The sequence below is a fragment of the Rousettus aegyptiacus genome, unplaced genomic scaffold (assembly GCF_014176215.1).
Source record: "Rousettus aegyptiacus isolate mRouAeg1 unplaced genomic scaffold, mRouAeg1.p scaffold_m13_p_5, whole genome shotgun sequence".
Lineage (NCBI taxonomy): Eukaryota > Metazoa > Chordata > Mammalia > Chiroptera > Pteropodidae > Rousettus > Rousettus aegyptiacus.
This window is the reverse complement of record NW_023416308.1, coordinates 90611307-90626988: the sequence shown is the minus strand read 5'-3', so window position 1 is coordinate 90626988 and position 15682 is coordinate 90611307. Positions and strand designations below refer to the sequence as shown.

Sequence of the window (15682 nt, the reverse complement as noted above, 5' to 3'; positions counted from 1 at the left end):
TCCGATTCTCTTCTTCCCTCTCGTCTTCTTTTCCCTTGAAAGAGAAACAGAAAGCTCAGCTCTGGAATAGAGGGCGCGAATGACTTCTGCGAAATAAACTTGGAGATAACGACATTACAATGAATGGCAGGACGCACAAAACCCCATGGGCTCAGGTCAAACGGCATTAGTCACAGGTCTTAGCCACAGCCGCCGCGTTGCTCTGTCCCTTAGGCTATCTAGGAGTTTCAAAAGACGCTGTTCAAGGAGATCACTTAAAGTAAGATCCTTTCGTCCGATTTCTTGCTTCCTCAGGATTTATTTTGCCTTTTAACGGGCGGCCAGCCCTCTCCCCCGCCCTCACTTTTCCTCTTTGGTGACTTAGGAATTACTTATGGACCGTTGGAAGTGGGGTCCACGTGGGTCGCAGCAAGGGGTTGACCCACCTTCCAAAAAAAATTCAGCGCCCCCCTTTTAAGAGAAGTGAGCAGCAGTTAATCTATCGTGAGATAGAACGATAGGATGGGAGGGACTGGGAGTTAGGAAGTATGTCAGTGGGCAGGATAATAACCGTAAAAGCTACACCCAGGAAAATGTCCCAGCAGGAGAAGAGGCCTAGGGAAGGGAGACGCTAGGAAGGTCCTAAACTGACTTTGAGTCTTTACCACCCCCCAAAATAAAACTTTGCAAACATAGACTTTATTCTGATCTTCCAGAAGATCGGGCAAGCAATTTCTAGATGGTAACTCAAAACCTGTAGTCTCTCTCTGTTGTAGATAGTGTCATAGCAGGTCCTGAGTTTTTCCAATGAACCCAATTTTAATGCATGGTATTTTTTTTTTATGCCAAACTGGTGTTTTTTCCCTTGTCTATGTGGTAATGTTGATTTTATACTACTGTCAAAACACATTTGCTTTGATTAAAATTTATAAAACTATTTCAAAAAGGAAAAAAAAAAAAAAAGAAAGGCCCTCCACCTTCTCAGAACTGGCCACTACTGGTGGGGCAGAGTGGGTGAGAAGAAAAGGAGATAATGCAAAAATCGGAGCCTGTCCTCCAGTCTCCGGAAAGCGGCTGGGGTGGGAGGTGGTGGTTGTGTTGGAAAACTTCATGGTCAGGTTAAAACACAGGTGTTCAGATGGTTTAGATTTTTTCTCCCCTATTTTATTGGAAAACTTCAAAAAGAATTACAACTGAAGTTCTTCACAAATCTCCCTCTTCCGTTTCCAGGGGTCACCAATTAACTCGAGCAATGCATTTTCCTTATTTAAATAGTCATTTATTTAAAAGTTGTTCCTCTCCTTAGGGGTTTTCCCCGGCCTGCTGCCCAGTATGCCTCCATAAGCAGTCTTGGGTGCAGAAACGCCATGTTTGTGTCATCTCCAAGCATTAATTTGGTTGCAGAGCCTGTCCCTAAATAACTTTTTAATTTGAATCAAGGGAGAGTTTTAGCAGGCTCTGTTTCTGGTTTAATGTGATATAAATCGCAGATGCACTTTTATTGAATGGTTAAAGCAGCGACATGGAGATCATCAACACAAAACACCCCGAACAAAACCATCAAGAGAAATAAAGCTGGTTAATAAGATTTTTGAGAAAGCTTTGTGTTAAAAAGCAAAAAGGAAAACCAGCTGAAGGTGACAGTTAGTTCATGGTTAATAGGATCAGAGCGGCCTGGCGGGGCTGCACACTTCTCTTTGGGGAGGTTCAGCCACACTAAAGAAATGAATGGGACATTTAACACATCTGTTATCACGCGGAGCAGAGGAACGGGATCGAGGCTCAGTGCTACCCAACCCTAATCCAGAGGAAAGAGAAAGGCTGTCTGCGGGAAGATTCTCATTTGAGGCCCTGAATCAATGATGGGCTTTCCTGATGTGGACCAGCATTCTTGGGAACCGAGTCCTTTGCTGTTTTCACATGTTTGTGTGTCATAGTCGATTAAGAAGCAGCAACATTGTGACTAAGTTAAGTGCCTCGCAGTGGGTAAGGCTCTCTCCAGACAAACGCCAACAGTTGCTGCTATGGCCATTAAAAGTTCAGGCTGTGAGTTTGAATTAAAACTGCCTAAGGCTCCTCGAGGTTGGAAAAAGGGCCAGCATAGCACTCACAGCGTTCTGGTCACCTTGTCTGAGGCAGCTTCTGGCAGAGGTAAGCCCTTTGCAAGTGAAATCTTGCTGCCTTGCCCCAATGAGCTGCTCCCCTCCGCTCCTACCCTAGATGAGCTAGATGAGCGGAGGAGCGCTCCTTGGTGACAATCCTAGAGGAATGTCGCTGAAATTCGTTTCTCAAGTTACTAGCAGTTTGCATAAGGAAAATCATATCACTATTCATGTATCCACAAACTCTCTCAAACTCAACCATAATGAAATAACTCAAACTGAGACTTCCTCCTTCCACCATTATGGATACACGTCCAATAGCTCAAAGCATTAATTTCAAGTCTTCCTGGGTTGCTAGAGTGGCATTGCCCCCCCCCCACACACACACTGACATAAGCCACCTATTACATGTAGTAATATACAGGGTTAGAGATGGAAGAGAGAGTATATTTTCATGTTCACTGGCTCGAAATTGTCCATTGCCCTCCCCAAAAGGGGGAGGGATGTTTTACTGATTGCCTGGAGATGAATTCTATGAATATTTATTGATTTATTTTCAGGGCTCAGCAGGGGAGCTGCAAATAAATTTAGTACGTTCTTTAAATAATTCCTTTTCTATGAGGCAAGATGTCATCTGAAACTTCTAAATAGGCATTTAATTAGCCTGGGTGTGGATTCCGAACAAAAACTCCCTGGCAAGAGCTTTGGGGGTGCACTGTATTGCAAAGAGGCGGTCGAAATGCAGAACTGATGCGCGCCAGCCTTTGTTGCCGGCCCATTGTGCGGGCGATGCTTATGAAGACTAATCCAATCATAAATTGCACCCCTGCGCCAATCAGAGTGCCCAGAGCCTCTGGCGAATGAAGCTCGAGTGGAGAACTTTGTTGAACTTCATTGTCAGAGCTGTCACTTTTCAAAGCGCTTTAACGGGCGGGCCACTATAAAACCATCACCTCGACGGGAGGACCACGGAGGACTCGCAGGCGCCCAAGTGGGATCGTTCGTTACTTGGAGACTTTTGCTAAGCCCAAGAGAGAGTGCACCGCGGGGGCGGGAGGGGCGGGAGGCGAAGCGTTTACCCTCAGGCCACTGGAAGAAGGGTTATTCCGCTCGCCCAACGCCTAACATGATGTTCCCCGGCCTCCTCGCGCCCCCCGCCGGGTACCCCAGCCTCCTGCGCCCCACGCCCACCTTAACGCTGCCCCAGTCCCTGCGGTCGGCATTTTCAGGCCACTCCAGCTTCCTGGTGGAGGATCTGATCCGCATCAGCAGACCCCCTGCCTACCTGCCCCGCAGCGCGCCCACGGCCAGCTTGTCACCCCCTAGGCAGGGGGCCCCGGCGGCTCTCACAGACACAGGGGCCTCGGACCTGGGCTCCCCCGGTCCCGGGAGTCGGCGGGGCCGATCACCGCAGACCGCCATCTCCCCTGCCAGCGAGCCCACGTTTCTGAAATTTGGGGTGAATGCCATCCTCTCCTCGGCGCCCAGAACCGGTAAGTGAGCTCAAAACATTGACGGCCGGTCCAGGTGCGTAGTCCTTCTCGCCTCAGTGCCCTCTATGTAGCGGGTACCTACTCACACATCGGTGCACACAGGAGCCCACGTCTCGAAATCTGAGACCTAGTTAGCTCCAGCCGGTTCCCAGGAAGAAAAGCTTCCAGGTTTGCCCCACCCTCGGAATGAACTTGAGCGGTTCATTCGGAGAGAGAGCACAGTTCCCTTACCCAGCAAAACTGAGCACACGCTCCCGGGCATCTGTGCTTCTACCCTCGAGCTTCTGGGAGCCAGGTTTTGTTTTTGTTTTTTTTTTTTTTTAACCCAAGAATATATTTACTAGCTTAGCTAGTATTATAAATCTGCAATTCTTTTCTTCTGCACCCTGGCCCTTTCTACCTCATTAGTGCTTAGGATAAGATGGGAGACAGGGGAGAAACTCTGAGGACTATTTTGTGGGTGAAAGGATTTCCATTGATGAGACGTTAGAGAAAGATTAATTTTACTCTGTCAATTTATTAAGGAAGATGCCTTTGAAATCAGCAGAAGGGTTAATTATATTATGCATTCAATGTGCAAAAGCATAATGAAGTACATAATCAAATTCCCTGTCTCCCTCCCTTTTCTCTTCGCTTCCTCACTCTCTCCCAGAAGCATCTCCCGCCTTGCTCTCCAGCGTCCCTCCCAAGACCTTTGCTTTTCCCTACTTTGAAGGCTCCTTCCAGCCTTTCATCAGATCTTCGTATTTCCCAGGTAGGTCTCATTCCCCTCCCTTTCGTGAGGCTGGGTGGTGCCCCAACACCAGCCCATCGCTCCCTGTCCCTAAGTCATATTTCTCTGTCCACCCTTCGGGGTTACGCTCTGGTTCAGAGGTTGCAAGGCGTACAACATTCACGAATCCGTCGCGCCAATTTGATGCCCTATTTAGCACAAGCAGTGACTGCTTGACACTTTGCACCAATTCCCTGCTCTACAAATTAGCAGGAATTGTCATGGTCCCAATTTGAGGCGGTTCCCTTCCCGGCGAGGAGCTGTTGGCATCCCTTCACGCCGCCGTTTTCCCACAGAGTCAGTGCACTTGGCCACGATTCCCCACAAAGGTTTCAGCACCATGACCAATTGGTCAGCTCCTTCGGGCAGCCACACACAGACCGGCCCTCGCCTCTCCACGCCGCCCAGAGACACCTACCAGCCGGGGCTAATTTCTCTTTAAGAGTCATTCAGGGCTTCGGACTTTTCACAAGACCACATGGGGTGCCCTCTTGTGTGGGATGCCTGGGGTCGTCTAGGGGGAGGGAGACTAGATCCTCCCACAACCCCAACCTTTTACCAAACTGATTTCCCAACTTTTTCTCATACCCTTCCCCCACCACCATATTTCTTCTAAGGACCACTGAGCTGGTAAAATAAGAAGTCTGAAGGAAGCCGAAAATTGGCGCCAAGTCTAAATGAGAAACACCTTAAACAGGTTCCCCGAAGTTTTCATCCTGGAGTCCCAGTGGTGACACAAACTGTGGCTCAAAAACTGCAACTTGTCAAGACTCATGAGAGAGAGAAGCCCCTATAGAGAAGAGAAACTGGGAATGGTCGGTGGGGGATGGGTAGAACCATGACAGCACTCCCAAATATCAGCGAAAGAAATAAGCAATTGATTTTTAAAAGAGGTAGAGAGAATTCACTAACCACCCCCCCCCTTTCAGTCAGGCTGCTGCTGATAATGGAATTTGCTCCCTTTCTCTCTCATCTCAATGCTCAAACAAAAACAACCCGAGCTTTATAAATAGCTTTTCATGTCCATTTAATGAAAATGATTCGGAGAAGAGAAGCCTCTGCCATCAGTATTCTCCCAGTGGTCTTGGCCTGCAGTTGTGTTTAGTTTGAAAGTGTAAATCTCTTTTGTCCCAGTAATATATGGCTTTCGCTGCTTGTCCTCAGTCTTTTTCTGTTAGTTCATTACTACACAATTACCATTCACGCTTCATTAGAGTCTCTGTTTCTTTTTGGATTTTTTTCCCTCCCTTAAAGCGAAACTCTCCCCCTTTTTATCATGCCAATACCCATTGGGAAGCGGTCAATGTGCTAATTAGCTGCCACTTTTCATGTATTCGGCGGAGTTCTTTACAGTTGTGCGGGGGAGGGGAGGAAAGATTAATATAAAAAAGATGAATACTGATTGGATTTTCAAAAAAAAAAAATCCAAAGAGGATTTTCTCCTCTCTATCAAATCAGTAAAGCACCCTATTTTCATCGAAAGAATGCAAAAGCCACCAAGGTGATAAAAGCTTAAGAAGAAAACCCAGTGGCCTGAGCTGGATATTTTATTTTTGTAATTTATTTTGTCTCTTGCTATTTTAGCTGGTGTACGCAGGTTTGTTTCTCTGAGACCGCTGAATGGAAAAACGAAAACAGGCTATTGTGGGAGCTGTTTTCTGTGGTTCTGTGGTTTTACCTAATCCGAGTTTGCACGGTTGAAAGGGAAGTTATTTGGGTGGAAAGCGCCTTTCACTCTCGCAGGTTTGTAGGTTCGTGGCCTATTCTCCAGGGGGAGAAAAAGGAGAGCTTTAAAGATGAAGGGGTCAGAGAGAAAAACCGAGGGAGGTGGAGCTGGGGAGGCTGACGCTACCACCTCATTCGCAACCTCCAACCCCCCACCCCTCTGCAGCGTCCTCAAGCGTCGTGCCCATCCCGGGGACCTTCTCCTGGCCGCTGGCCGCCCGCGGCAAGCCTCGCCGCGGCATGCTGCGTCGAGCCGTGTTCTCCGACGTGCAGCGCAAGGCGCTGGAGAAGATGTTCCAGAAGCAGAAGTACATCAGCAAGCCCGACCGCAAGAAGCTGGCGGCTAAATTGGGCTTGAAAGACTCACAAGTGAGGGCAGTCTCCCCACAGCCTCTCCCGCCAGGCGTCACTCCTCCTCCACGAGTTGTACAATCGGGAGGGTTCTCTGAAACCCCTTGGATCCCATTGTACAGATGGGGAAAGTAAGGTCTAGGGAGTGAATGAGTGCCCGAGTCAGATTCCTCGAGGCTGCTCAGGACAACCCACTTATCCTGGGCTCAGCGCCCCCACTCCCGCGCGTCTGGGCCAAGTACCAGATGATGTGGCAAGAGGCACTAGGAGCGGAGGCGGGGGTTGAGGGTAGGGTAAATGCTGAGATCTACCTAAATTCACAACAAGGGATGGGGAGCGGGCAAGAAGGGGAAAGACAGAGCCCCCTTCCCACCTGCGACATCCCGCCGACACCCCCGCCCCACGCCATCTTTGGGGAGGGTCTGCGCTAACCTCAGTTTCTCCCCTGCTCTCTCTGCCCCGCGCGCACTAGGTGAAAATCTGGTTCCAGAACCGACGCATGAAGTGGAGGAACTCCAAGGAGCGCGAGCTCCTGTCCAGCGGGGGCTGCCGCGAGCAGACCCTTCCCACCAAACTCAATCCGCACCCGGACCTCAGCGACGTGGGCCAGAAGGGCCCGGGGGAAAACGACGAGGAAGACGAGGGCCTGGCCAGCCCCCGCCACCGCCTGGCTTATCACGCATCCCCCAACCCTCGGCACCCGCGGGACCCGCGGCTCGAAGGGGCCTCGCCCGCGCATTCGAGCAGCCCCGGCAAACCTTCGGACTTCTCCGACTCTGAGGAGGATGAGGAGGGCGAGGAGGAGGAGATCACGGTGTCTTAGAAGCGCCCCCAGCGCCTGGGGTACTATTTCTAAGTGCTTTGAAATTGAAGAGGTGGGATTCAGTCTGTGTGTTCACTTAGTCCCTGCTGTCCGGACGCTGCTGCTCCTCGCTGTCCAATGGCCACCTTCCATTGCCCGAAGTGACATTTCCATCCACCTGCCAACAGCCCTCTCCACATAAGTTAAGTTCAGATTCGGTCCCAGTCTTAACTTTTCCACAACGGCTCCTGTCCATCTTTGTCTTTTGCTAGCTATTTTAAACACAGTTGGGCGTGCACCGCCTGTGAGCCAGGCGCTGCTGCTCCTTAGCAGCGATAAACCAGTAAGTCAGGAAACCCTGTGTGGAGGAGGAAACCATAACATCGAGTCAGGAGCCATAGCACCAAGTCTGTGACTCCAAGACCCCTGACTTACAGGATTCCTCCACCTCCCTATCTTAGGTAGCAACGGCCTCCTACCCAGCTCCAGACTCTGGTAACTCAGTCTTCCCATAGCAGAGCCCTTAGAAAGCTCAAGAATTTCAAAAAAGAAAGAATGTCTACCTGTGCCTTCTGGTCTAAGGTACACATGAACATTGAGTCTTTTCTGTCATATTTTAAATGCTCTCTGAGCAAAACTGTGAGTTCTCTAAATGGGAAGAAGAGTCGGTCTCTATTTCTGTATGTGTCTGTTAAAGCGTTTTCTTTATAATTTCTGCTTACATAGTATATGCACCAAGCACTCTACCTTGTGCCCCTTTATTATTTCGGGGGAGGTTTTGCTGACCTGCAAAACTCCTGAGCACTGGGCATGCTGTGAACAGAGAAAGATCCACAAGCCTCTTTGATTTTTTTTTTTTTTTTTTACTGAACTTTGCTGTCTTTGCACAGCTTTTATGAACTGTACACTATTTTGTACACTTGAGTTGTATGGATATTTTATACCAAGGTTATTGCAAAGGACTGTAAATGACTGACTAGATTTCCTTCTCTCTCTCTCTTTTTTTTTTTTTGCAATGGTTTTTAAACTTTAAAAAAGGTAGCTGTTTGATTGCATAACTTATAAAGAAATACTTATTTTGTATTTTTTCCATGTACAGATTTTTATATATGTATATATGTGTCAAATGAACAAATGCCAAATAAAAAGTAGAATGGATACAGGGTCAATTGCTATTAATTCACAGAATATTAGAGCTAAAAGGAATGGAACTTTTAGTCCAAGTGCTGTGGGGATTCACAGGAGGTAGGCAATAGTCAAGAGAGGAAGGAACATGTCTAAAGCCACCCGACCTAGTTAGCCAAGCTGGAACTAGAACCCATCTCTGACGCTCAGGCTAGTGCCTTTTCTGCTTCCCTGTACCATAAAACAATCACATTTGCTGTGGTTATAAGTGAAGTAGCTCCAGTAAAATGATACCTGCTAGTTGAGACTGCAATAATCCTTCTCCCCTTCTCTAAGGACTGAAATGATGAACTAAGAGAAATCAGTGAAAGTCAGTTTAAGTGGTTCAAGTTTTCAATGGTTTTTTCCTAGTCCTCAGCGAAGCTCAAAGTTGGTCTTGACTTTTGTGTACAAATTGATTTTATTGGAAATGCCATCTGCAGTCATGACTTGTAGCTCTCAAGTGAAATTAATGTTCTTTAAAGACTAGCTTTGAACCCTGGCAGAGGCTTTTGTGCCCTTTGAGATTGATCTCTTTCACATCAGCCACACAGACCCATTTTCCTTATTATCCTAACGCAAACTTCAGTAGTCATGGGGGAAAAAGCTGTTAAACTTAAAATTCAGTAATTTGTATTATGTTTGAATTTTGAATATATTCGTTTCGCAATTAACACAAATAACATATTCTCATCATTCAAATAACACAAGCCGCTTCCATGCTAAGTTTCTGATATCCTCGATATCCTGCCCTGCTGGACCTCTTCCTGACATTGGGGATTGCTGTTTTTATTACTGTTTATACATGATCATGGGAATTTGAAAAAAATATATATTTTTACTGTCATAATTTTCTTAATTCAAGAAGTCTTCCACATTTCCCCCTTCACACACATGAAAGTACCTAGCCTGGGGTCTCGCACATAGTAGGCATACAACCTTTCTCATAGAAAACTCTGCTCTGAGTGATTCAGGCTATTTCTCCTTCACCTGGCTGCTGCCAGGACATCCAGAAATAGGATTCTAATCAGAACTGGCCCAACGTTCCCCCCTTGCCATCTGAAGCCTGAAGTTCTTAGTTATAGTCAAGGACCATTTTCAGGCATGGGGATGGATTAGTGTCTACATCTGGAATCAAAGTACTCTGGAGGCACACCCATGTTCATTGCAGCACTATTCACAATAGCCAAGCGGTATTCACATTCATACTATTCACAACAGCTCCCACAACCCAAATGTCCATTGAAGGATGGACAAATGGATAAAGGAAATGTGGTGTATACACACAATGGAATATTATTCAGCCTTAAAAAGGAGAGAAATCCCGTCACACGCTCAACGTGTGTGAACCTTGAGGACATTATGCTAAGTGAAATAAGCTAGGAATAAAAAGAACAATACTCTGTGATTTCACTTATGTGAGGTATCTAGCAGAGTCAAACTCCTAGAAGCAAAAAGCAGAACTGTGGTTGCCGGGTGGGGGAGGGGGTGAGTGGGAAATAGGGAATTGTTATTCAATGAGTACAGAGTGTTAGTTTTACAAGATGAAAAAGTTTTAGAGATCTATTTTGCAACAATGTGAATATAGTTAACATTATTGAACTGCAAATTAAAAATGGTTAAGATAATACATTTTATATTAGGAAGGTTTTTTTGACCTCGATTAAAAAAATTTTAAGTTAATTAGAAAACGTTAGAAGAGTTAAATATCCAGCAATGGGGGGGAAATTTTAGGTAACAATATTTTTGTAGCAATATTATAAAACAATGTAGAATTGAAAGCAAGAAGCATTATATGATGTAAGTGACTTTTTTTCTATATTAGTAAAAGTTAAAACCCAGAAAAGGAAAAGAAAAAAATACTCCGAAGATTTTTAAAATGCATATGCTACTCGTCTGTATTCACAAAGCTTTACTTCTCCAGAACTACAAATGCCAAATTTGGGCTCATTTCAGCGTTTCCTTCAGCTGAGCATCTCAAGGCTGAGGACCATGTCCGTTTTGCATAGTGTTTCCCTAGTGTCATGTATAGTCCCCAGCACATATAGGTGTTTGATATGTGTTGAGTGAATAAAACTAAAAGGAGGGTCAGACTATATAGTCTAAACCACAGGTAAATTATAAATCTTTCAAAAGAGTTGAAGGATTACTTAGGCTGATGACAAAAAAAAAAAAAAGCGAGCAAACAAACAAACAAAAAACACTCAAAGATCTCTCTCCTCAGTTCCAGACCCAGAGAGTCAACAGTTCTTGGATATTTGCCTTTGGGTGTCCCAAGAACTTGTTAAATTCCAAATGCCCAGGACCAAGTGCCATATCTTCTAGATGCCACACTTCATTCAAACAAAGCAAACAACAACAACAACAAAAACACACACACTAAAACCCACAACCACCCCCAAAAACAAACAAACAAAAAATAAAAACTCTTTTTACTTGACTCCATGAGTGCCTTCATTTCTCTTACTCAAAAATTAGAGACCTAAGTGTCTTACCTCTCCTTCTCTTTTCCAAAACTCCATACAAGGAATCAACCATGAAGGCCTATCTCTATATGTAAGTCCTTAATAGATTTTCTACTCTTTTTTCCATTCTCACCGCCACTATCTAAATGAAAAGCTATTATTATTTTTCTTTAGAGAAACACACTATGTGCTAGATGTGATGATTAGCATCTTATATACGTCATTTCCTTTAGTTCACATTATGACTATTTTAAATCCTATTTTACGGATAAGAAAACAGACTTAGAGATCTTCCTGGTTATGCCCTTTCCCCAGCACTGAGAGCATCTGAGAAGGCTTTGTGGAGAAATTTGCCCAACACCTTGAAGAATGGTAGGATTTTATTGGGTGGGAAGAAAAAAACCACATATCATATTGTTTCGAGAAAGACATACAAGAAAGAGCAGAGGGAAGAATGTTTCTGAAATGTGTTTGTAGACAGTGATGTTGTAAGAAAATGGTTTTACTCAAAGGCAATAAGTTAAAACTAGCAGCCACTAAGCAAAACATTTTCAAAATGCCTCTTTCGCTTACTTTAAATATGAAAGAATAACAAGAATGGCTACTGTGTTAAAGTGCTAGACACAATGCTAAAGCTTTCATTTACTTTGCATCTACTACAGCCATGCCACCCTGAACAAGCCGGATGCCGTCTGATCTTGGAAGCTTAAGCAGGGTCTGGACTGGTTAGTACTTGGATGGGAGACCACCTTGGAAGACCAGGTGCTGTAGGCATAAAAAACAAAAAATAAGAGATTTTAAGTTGACGAGGTCTTTGTAATCTGTGAGGTCAACCAAGAATTGCCTTACCTGATAAAAAATAAATAAATAAGATTTAAAAAAATTACTTTGCATATAACCTGTACTACAATCCTTCAAGGAAAGTATCTGCATGTGACAGAATGGGAAACTGAGGCTGAGTAACTTTCCCCCAATTATGCAGACAGCAGAGATTACAGCATGTTCTCTTTCCATGAAGGGCAGAGGCAATGCACTATAGAACCTGAATCTCCACTCCTTCCCCTACACCACTACCAACATCAACTGGCAGACTCAAGGAGGGACCCTTTTGGTAAATATTTACTTTCTTTTCTTTAACAGATATCTTTAGCTGAGTCACATAATCTGAAATTGGAAAGACAGTATTAATTAACTATAGAAATGGTTTTCCTGGTAAAAACCTACATAAGTCTGCAACTTTACACTCTCCCAAGAGAAAAAAAAGTTTTCTTGATTTTAAGTTGATGGCTTTACTTTAAAAGGAAAAAAAATGACTTTGTGATCCTGATGCAAAACCAAGCCTAATTAAATGCAATGTGGATCCCAGATAAGATCCTGGAGCAGAAAAAGGACATTGGACATTAGGTACAAACAAAACAAACAAACAAACAAAAAACATAAAAAAAACATGAAGGCAATCTGAATAAAGCATTGACTTCGGTTAATAATAATATATCAATATTGGTTTATTGATTGTGATAAAAGTACCATGATAAGGTGAGATGTTACCATTAGGAAAGGTGAGTGACGAGCATACAGGCCGCTTTTCCGAAAATTCAAAATTATCCCAAAATAAAAGTTTATTTTTTAAAAAAACTAAATGTGTTTCTATAGTTAGCTGTGTTTGTGTGTGTGTTGCTAAGGAGAAAAGACAACTATATTCTTTAGAGTTTAAATGACAAAAATGCTTTTAGAGTAGGGTGCTTATTAAAAGGAAAAACGAAGTTTCCATTCATTCTTTGGTAATCCAAAGCAACAAAAGTGTGCACCCCACCCCCAGCTCAAGCTCCCTGGGGCTGATGATTCTATTATTTACCCCACTCATTCCTACTCCCCTGTCCCCAACCCTCAGGGTAATGCCTCCTGGAATTCTTTTTGGCACAAACATCTTGTTTTAGGACCATGTTTAGACTGCGATTAAAAGAGGATTATTTACACCACATAGGCATCCCAAAAGAAAGGACAGGCCACCCTCTACACATTACTAAACTTTTCTGTAAATATCACACCCCAGCAATCACTAACAAACTAAGCAAAGCAGATCAAGGAGAGAGAGAGCTGAGTTTTCATTGTTCTTAGCAAAAAGTTTCATTTTAACCACAGCTGCTACTAAACTCCTCATTCTCAAGTCAAAAGGACTCATTTACCAGGGCTGATGACGTAAACTGTGCTAAAGTTTTTATTCCAAGAAAACTCTCCTTTTAACACTGTAGTTGCAGGCGTAATGACCAGGAACGAACAGTTCTTAGTTATTAATTACACCTTGGATAGATTGGTTTACAGATGCCTATTTTATGTATGCATACTTGAGGAAATAGGTTCTCATACAAAGTTCTCACGTAAGTTTTCTTTGCTTCAATAGTAAATTTACTCTTCTCATTTGTTCAGAGTTTAAAATTTTTACCTTACATCATCCCATTTGTTTTTCACAACCCCATGAGATAATCAGGACAGGCTTCATCTTCCCCATGTTCTGGACAGGCTCAGAGAGTTTGATTGGTTTCCCCAAGGTGGCACAGCCTGGAAGCAGTGAAGACGGTACTTGAACCAAGGTTTCTGTACTCTAAGTGAGGGCTCCTTCATTTAACAAGTATTTCCTGAGTGCCTTCTCTGCCTGGATCTGTGGTTGTTGCTGAGTACGGAGTGATACCTGAAAAAAATAGAGGCCTTGGTCTCAGGGAGCTTGCATTTCAGTGGGAGAGGATGAGACTAACCAAGTTAATATACACATGCATATATAATTACAAACTGGGTACAAAGCAAGCCAGGGAAAGCTTTTTTAAGGAGGTGATGTTTTAACAGACAAAAGGAGCCAGTGGGACACATGCTATGAAAAGGAAAAGGATGCTCCAGAGGGCTTAATACAGTCTGCATAAAGAGGTGGGAAATGCTTCCACAGAACCAAGAGATAAAATATGCTTAAAGAGAGTGTTAGCCTGGTCCAAAATGGAGTTGGACAGGTGGGCAAAGAGTGCACTGCTCAGAGCTTTGCAGGCCTGTTAAGGGACTTAAATTTCATTTTACATGGAACAGGTAAGTACAGAGGATTTTGAGCATGGATTGACATGATGAGGTTTTTTTTTTTTTTTTTTTTTTTTAAATCATCCTGAATATTAGATGAAGAATAGATTGAAGAATGAACTGGTTCTATCTATAGGCGAGAGTGGAAGCAGAATGAACAGTTGGCATTAGTTAGAAATTATGGTGGCTGGGACAAAGGGAGTGACAGTGAGGGTGAAGAGGGGTTGAGGGACCAAAGAAAGAATCTACAGGTTGTGGGAATGAATTAAATATGGGAGGTTAAGGAGACAGAGGAATGTATTATTCAGCAAAAAAGCAAGCCACAGAGCCATACATGGATTCATTTATGAAGAATAAAAGATATACTTGTTAATAAAGATCCTAAAGGCATGTAGCCTGAAGTGAATTAATTTGAGGTATAAATGAGAGAAAATCCCAAATAACAACAGTTTACAAAACTGCATATTTCTCTCTGTATACAAGTATGCCTTTGGAATGGTGGCTCCAAGATCATTATTGTCTCAGCCCTTCTCGATCTTCCTCTGTCTTCCTCAATACATGTTAGGGTCTGTGATACTGCGATTTATAATAAGAAATATATAAATATACAAATACACACACACACACACACGCACACACACACACAATTTGGTCTTGTCCCTGGTTTCTGGCACCAAGCTCCTAAAACTCTTAGAAATTACTAAGTGATAAGAGTGATAAAGGTGTCTTGATATTCATAAGAAACATCTTTCAACCACACCTGAGTTTATGTTAATGAGGTGACTTTTGGGAAGCACCCCAGGATAGGAACTGGTTGCCAGGGGAACCAACCATATAATTAGAGGGTTGGAACTTTCAGTCCTACCTCCAGGGAGAGGAGAGGGGCTGGAGACTGAGTTTTACCACCAATGGCTGATGATTTAATCAATCACGCTTGTGTAATAAAGCCTTCGTGAAAACCAAAAATGACAGGGTCCAGAAAGCTTCCACGTAGAGGTGCGAGGGGAGAGCGCTGTGCCATGGAGGCTCCATGCTTCTCTACCCATGCCTCGCCCGAGGTATCTCTCCCATCTGGCTGTTAGGGGGTTACATCCTTTTAAAATAAACTGTAATCTAGTAAGCAAATTGGTTTCCTGAGTTCTCTGAGGCACTTGAGGGGAACCTCTAACGTATAGCCGTATAGCCGATCTCTGTCAGAAGCTCAGGTAACAACCTGGACTTGTGATCGACATCTGAAGTGGGGTGGGAGTAGTCTATGGGACTAAGCTCTTAACCTGTGGGATCTGACGCAATCTCCAGGTAGCAGTGTCAGAATTGAGGTGACTTGTAGGACATGTAGCTAGCATCAGAGAGTCTTTTAGTGTGGGGAAAAAATCCCCATATATTGGAGGGTCTCAGGTGGCTGCCATGGCTCTGGCTATCAAACAGTTGCAAGGAGGAAAGAGAAGGAAAGACAAGGACATGTCCTGTCCTTTGAGGGAACATTCCTGTGACTGCACATGCCAGTTCTACTTCTCCACCTGGGCGAGAACTCAGTCACAGAACTACACAGAGCTGCAAGGGCAGGAGTGAAGATGAGAGGGATAGTGTGTGACCAGATGGTGTTAGACATCCAGCAGGCTCTGGTGGGTACTGATTACAGACACAGGTGTGTGTGTGTGTGTGTGTGTGTGTGCGCGCGCGCGCACGTGCGCGCGCGCACACGCGTGCGTGTGGAGAATGCAGAGAAAGACATGGGACACGTGACCGTCCCCTGTACCTCGTGCCAT

The 15682-nt window shown here is 44.3% G+C and overlaps 1 protein-coding gene across 1 annotated transcript; it reads left to right on the top strand.

Moving 5' to 3' along the window:
• The first annotated feature begins 3057 nt into the window (after window positions 1–3057).
• On the top strand, window positions 3058–7302 carry DBX1 (developing brain homeobox 1). The gene is made up of 4 exons (XM_016164930.2): window positions 3058–3574; window positions 4227–4328; window positions 6238–6440; window positions 6895–7302. The coding sequence occupies exons 1-4, from the start codon at window positions 3208–3210 to the stop codon at window positions 7243–7245; spliced, it is 1023 nt and encodes a 340-aa protein (XP_016020416.1). The 5' UTR covers window positions 3058–3207; the 3' UTR covers window positions 7246–7302.
• Window positions 7303–15682: the final 8380 nt, after the last annotated feature.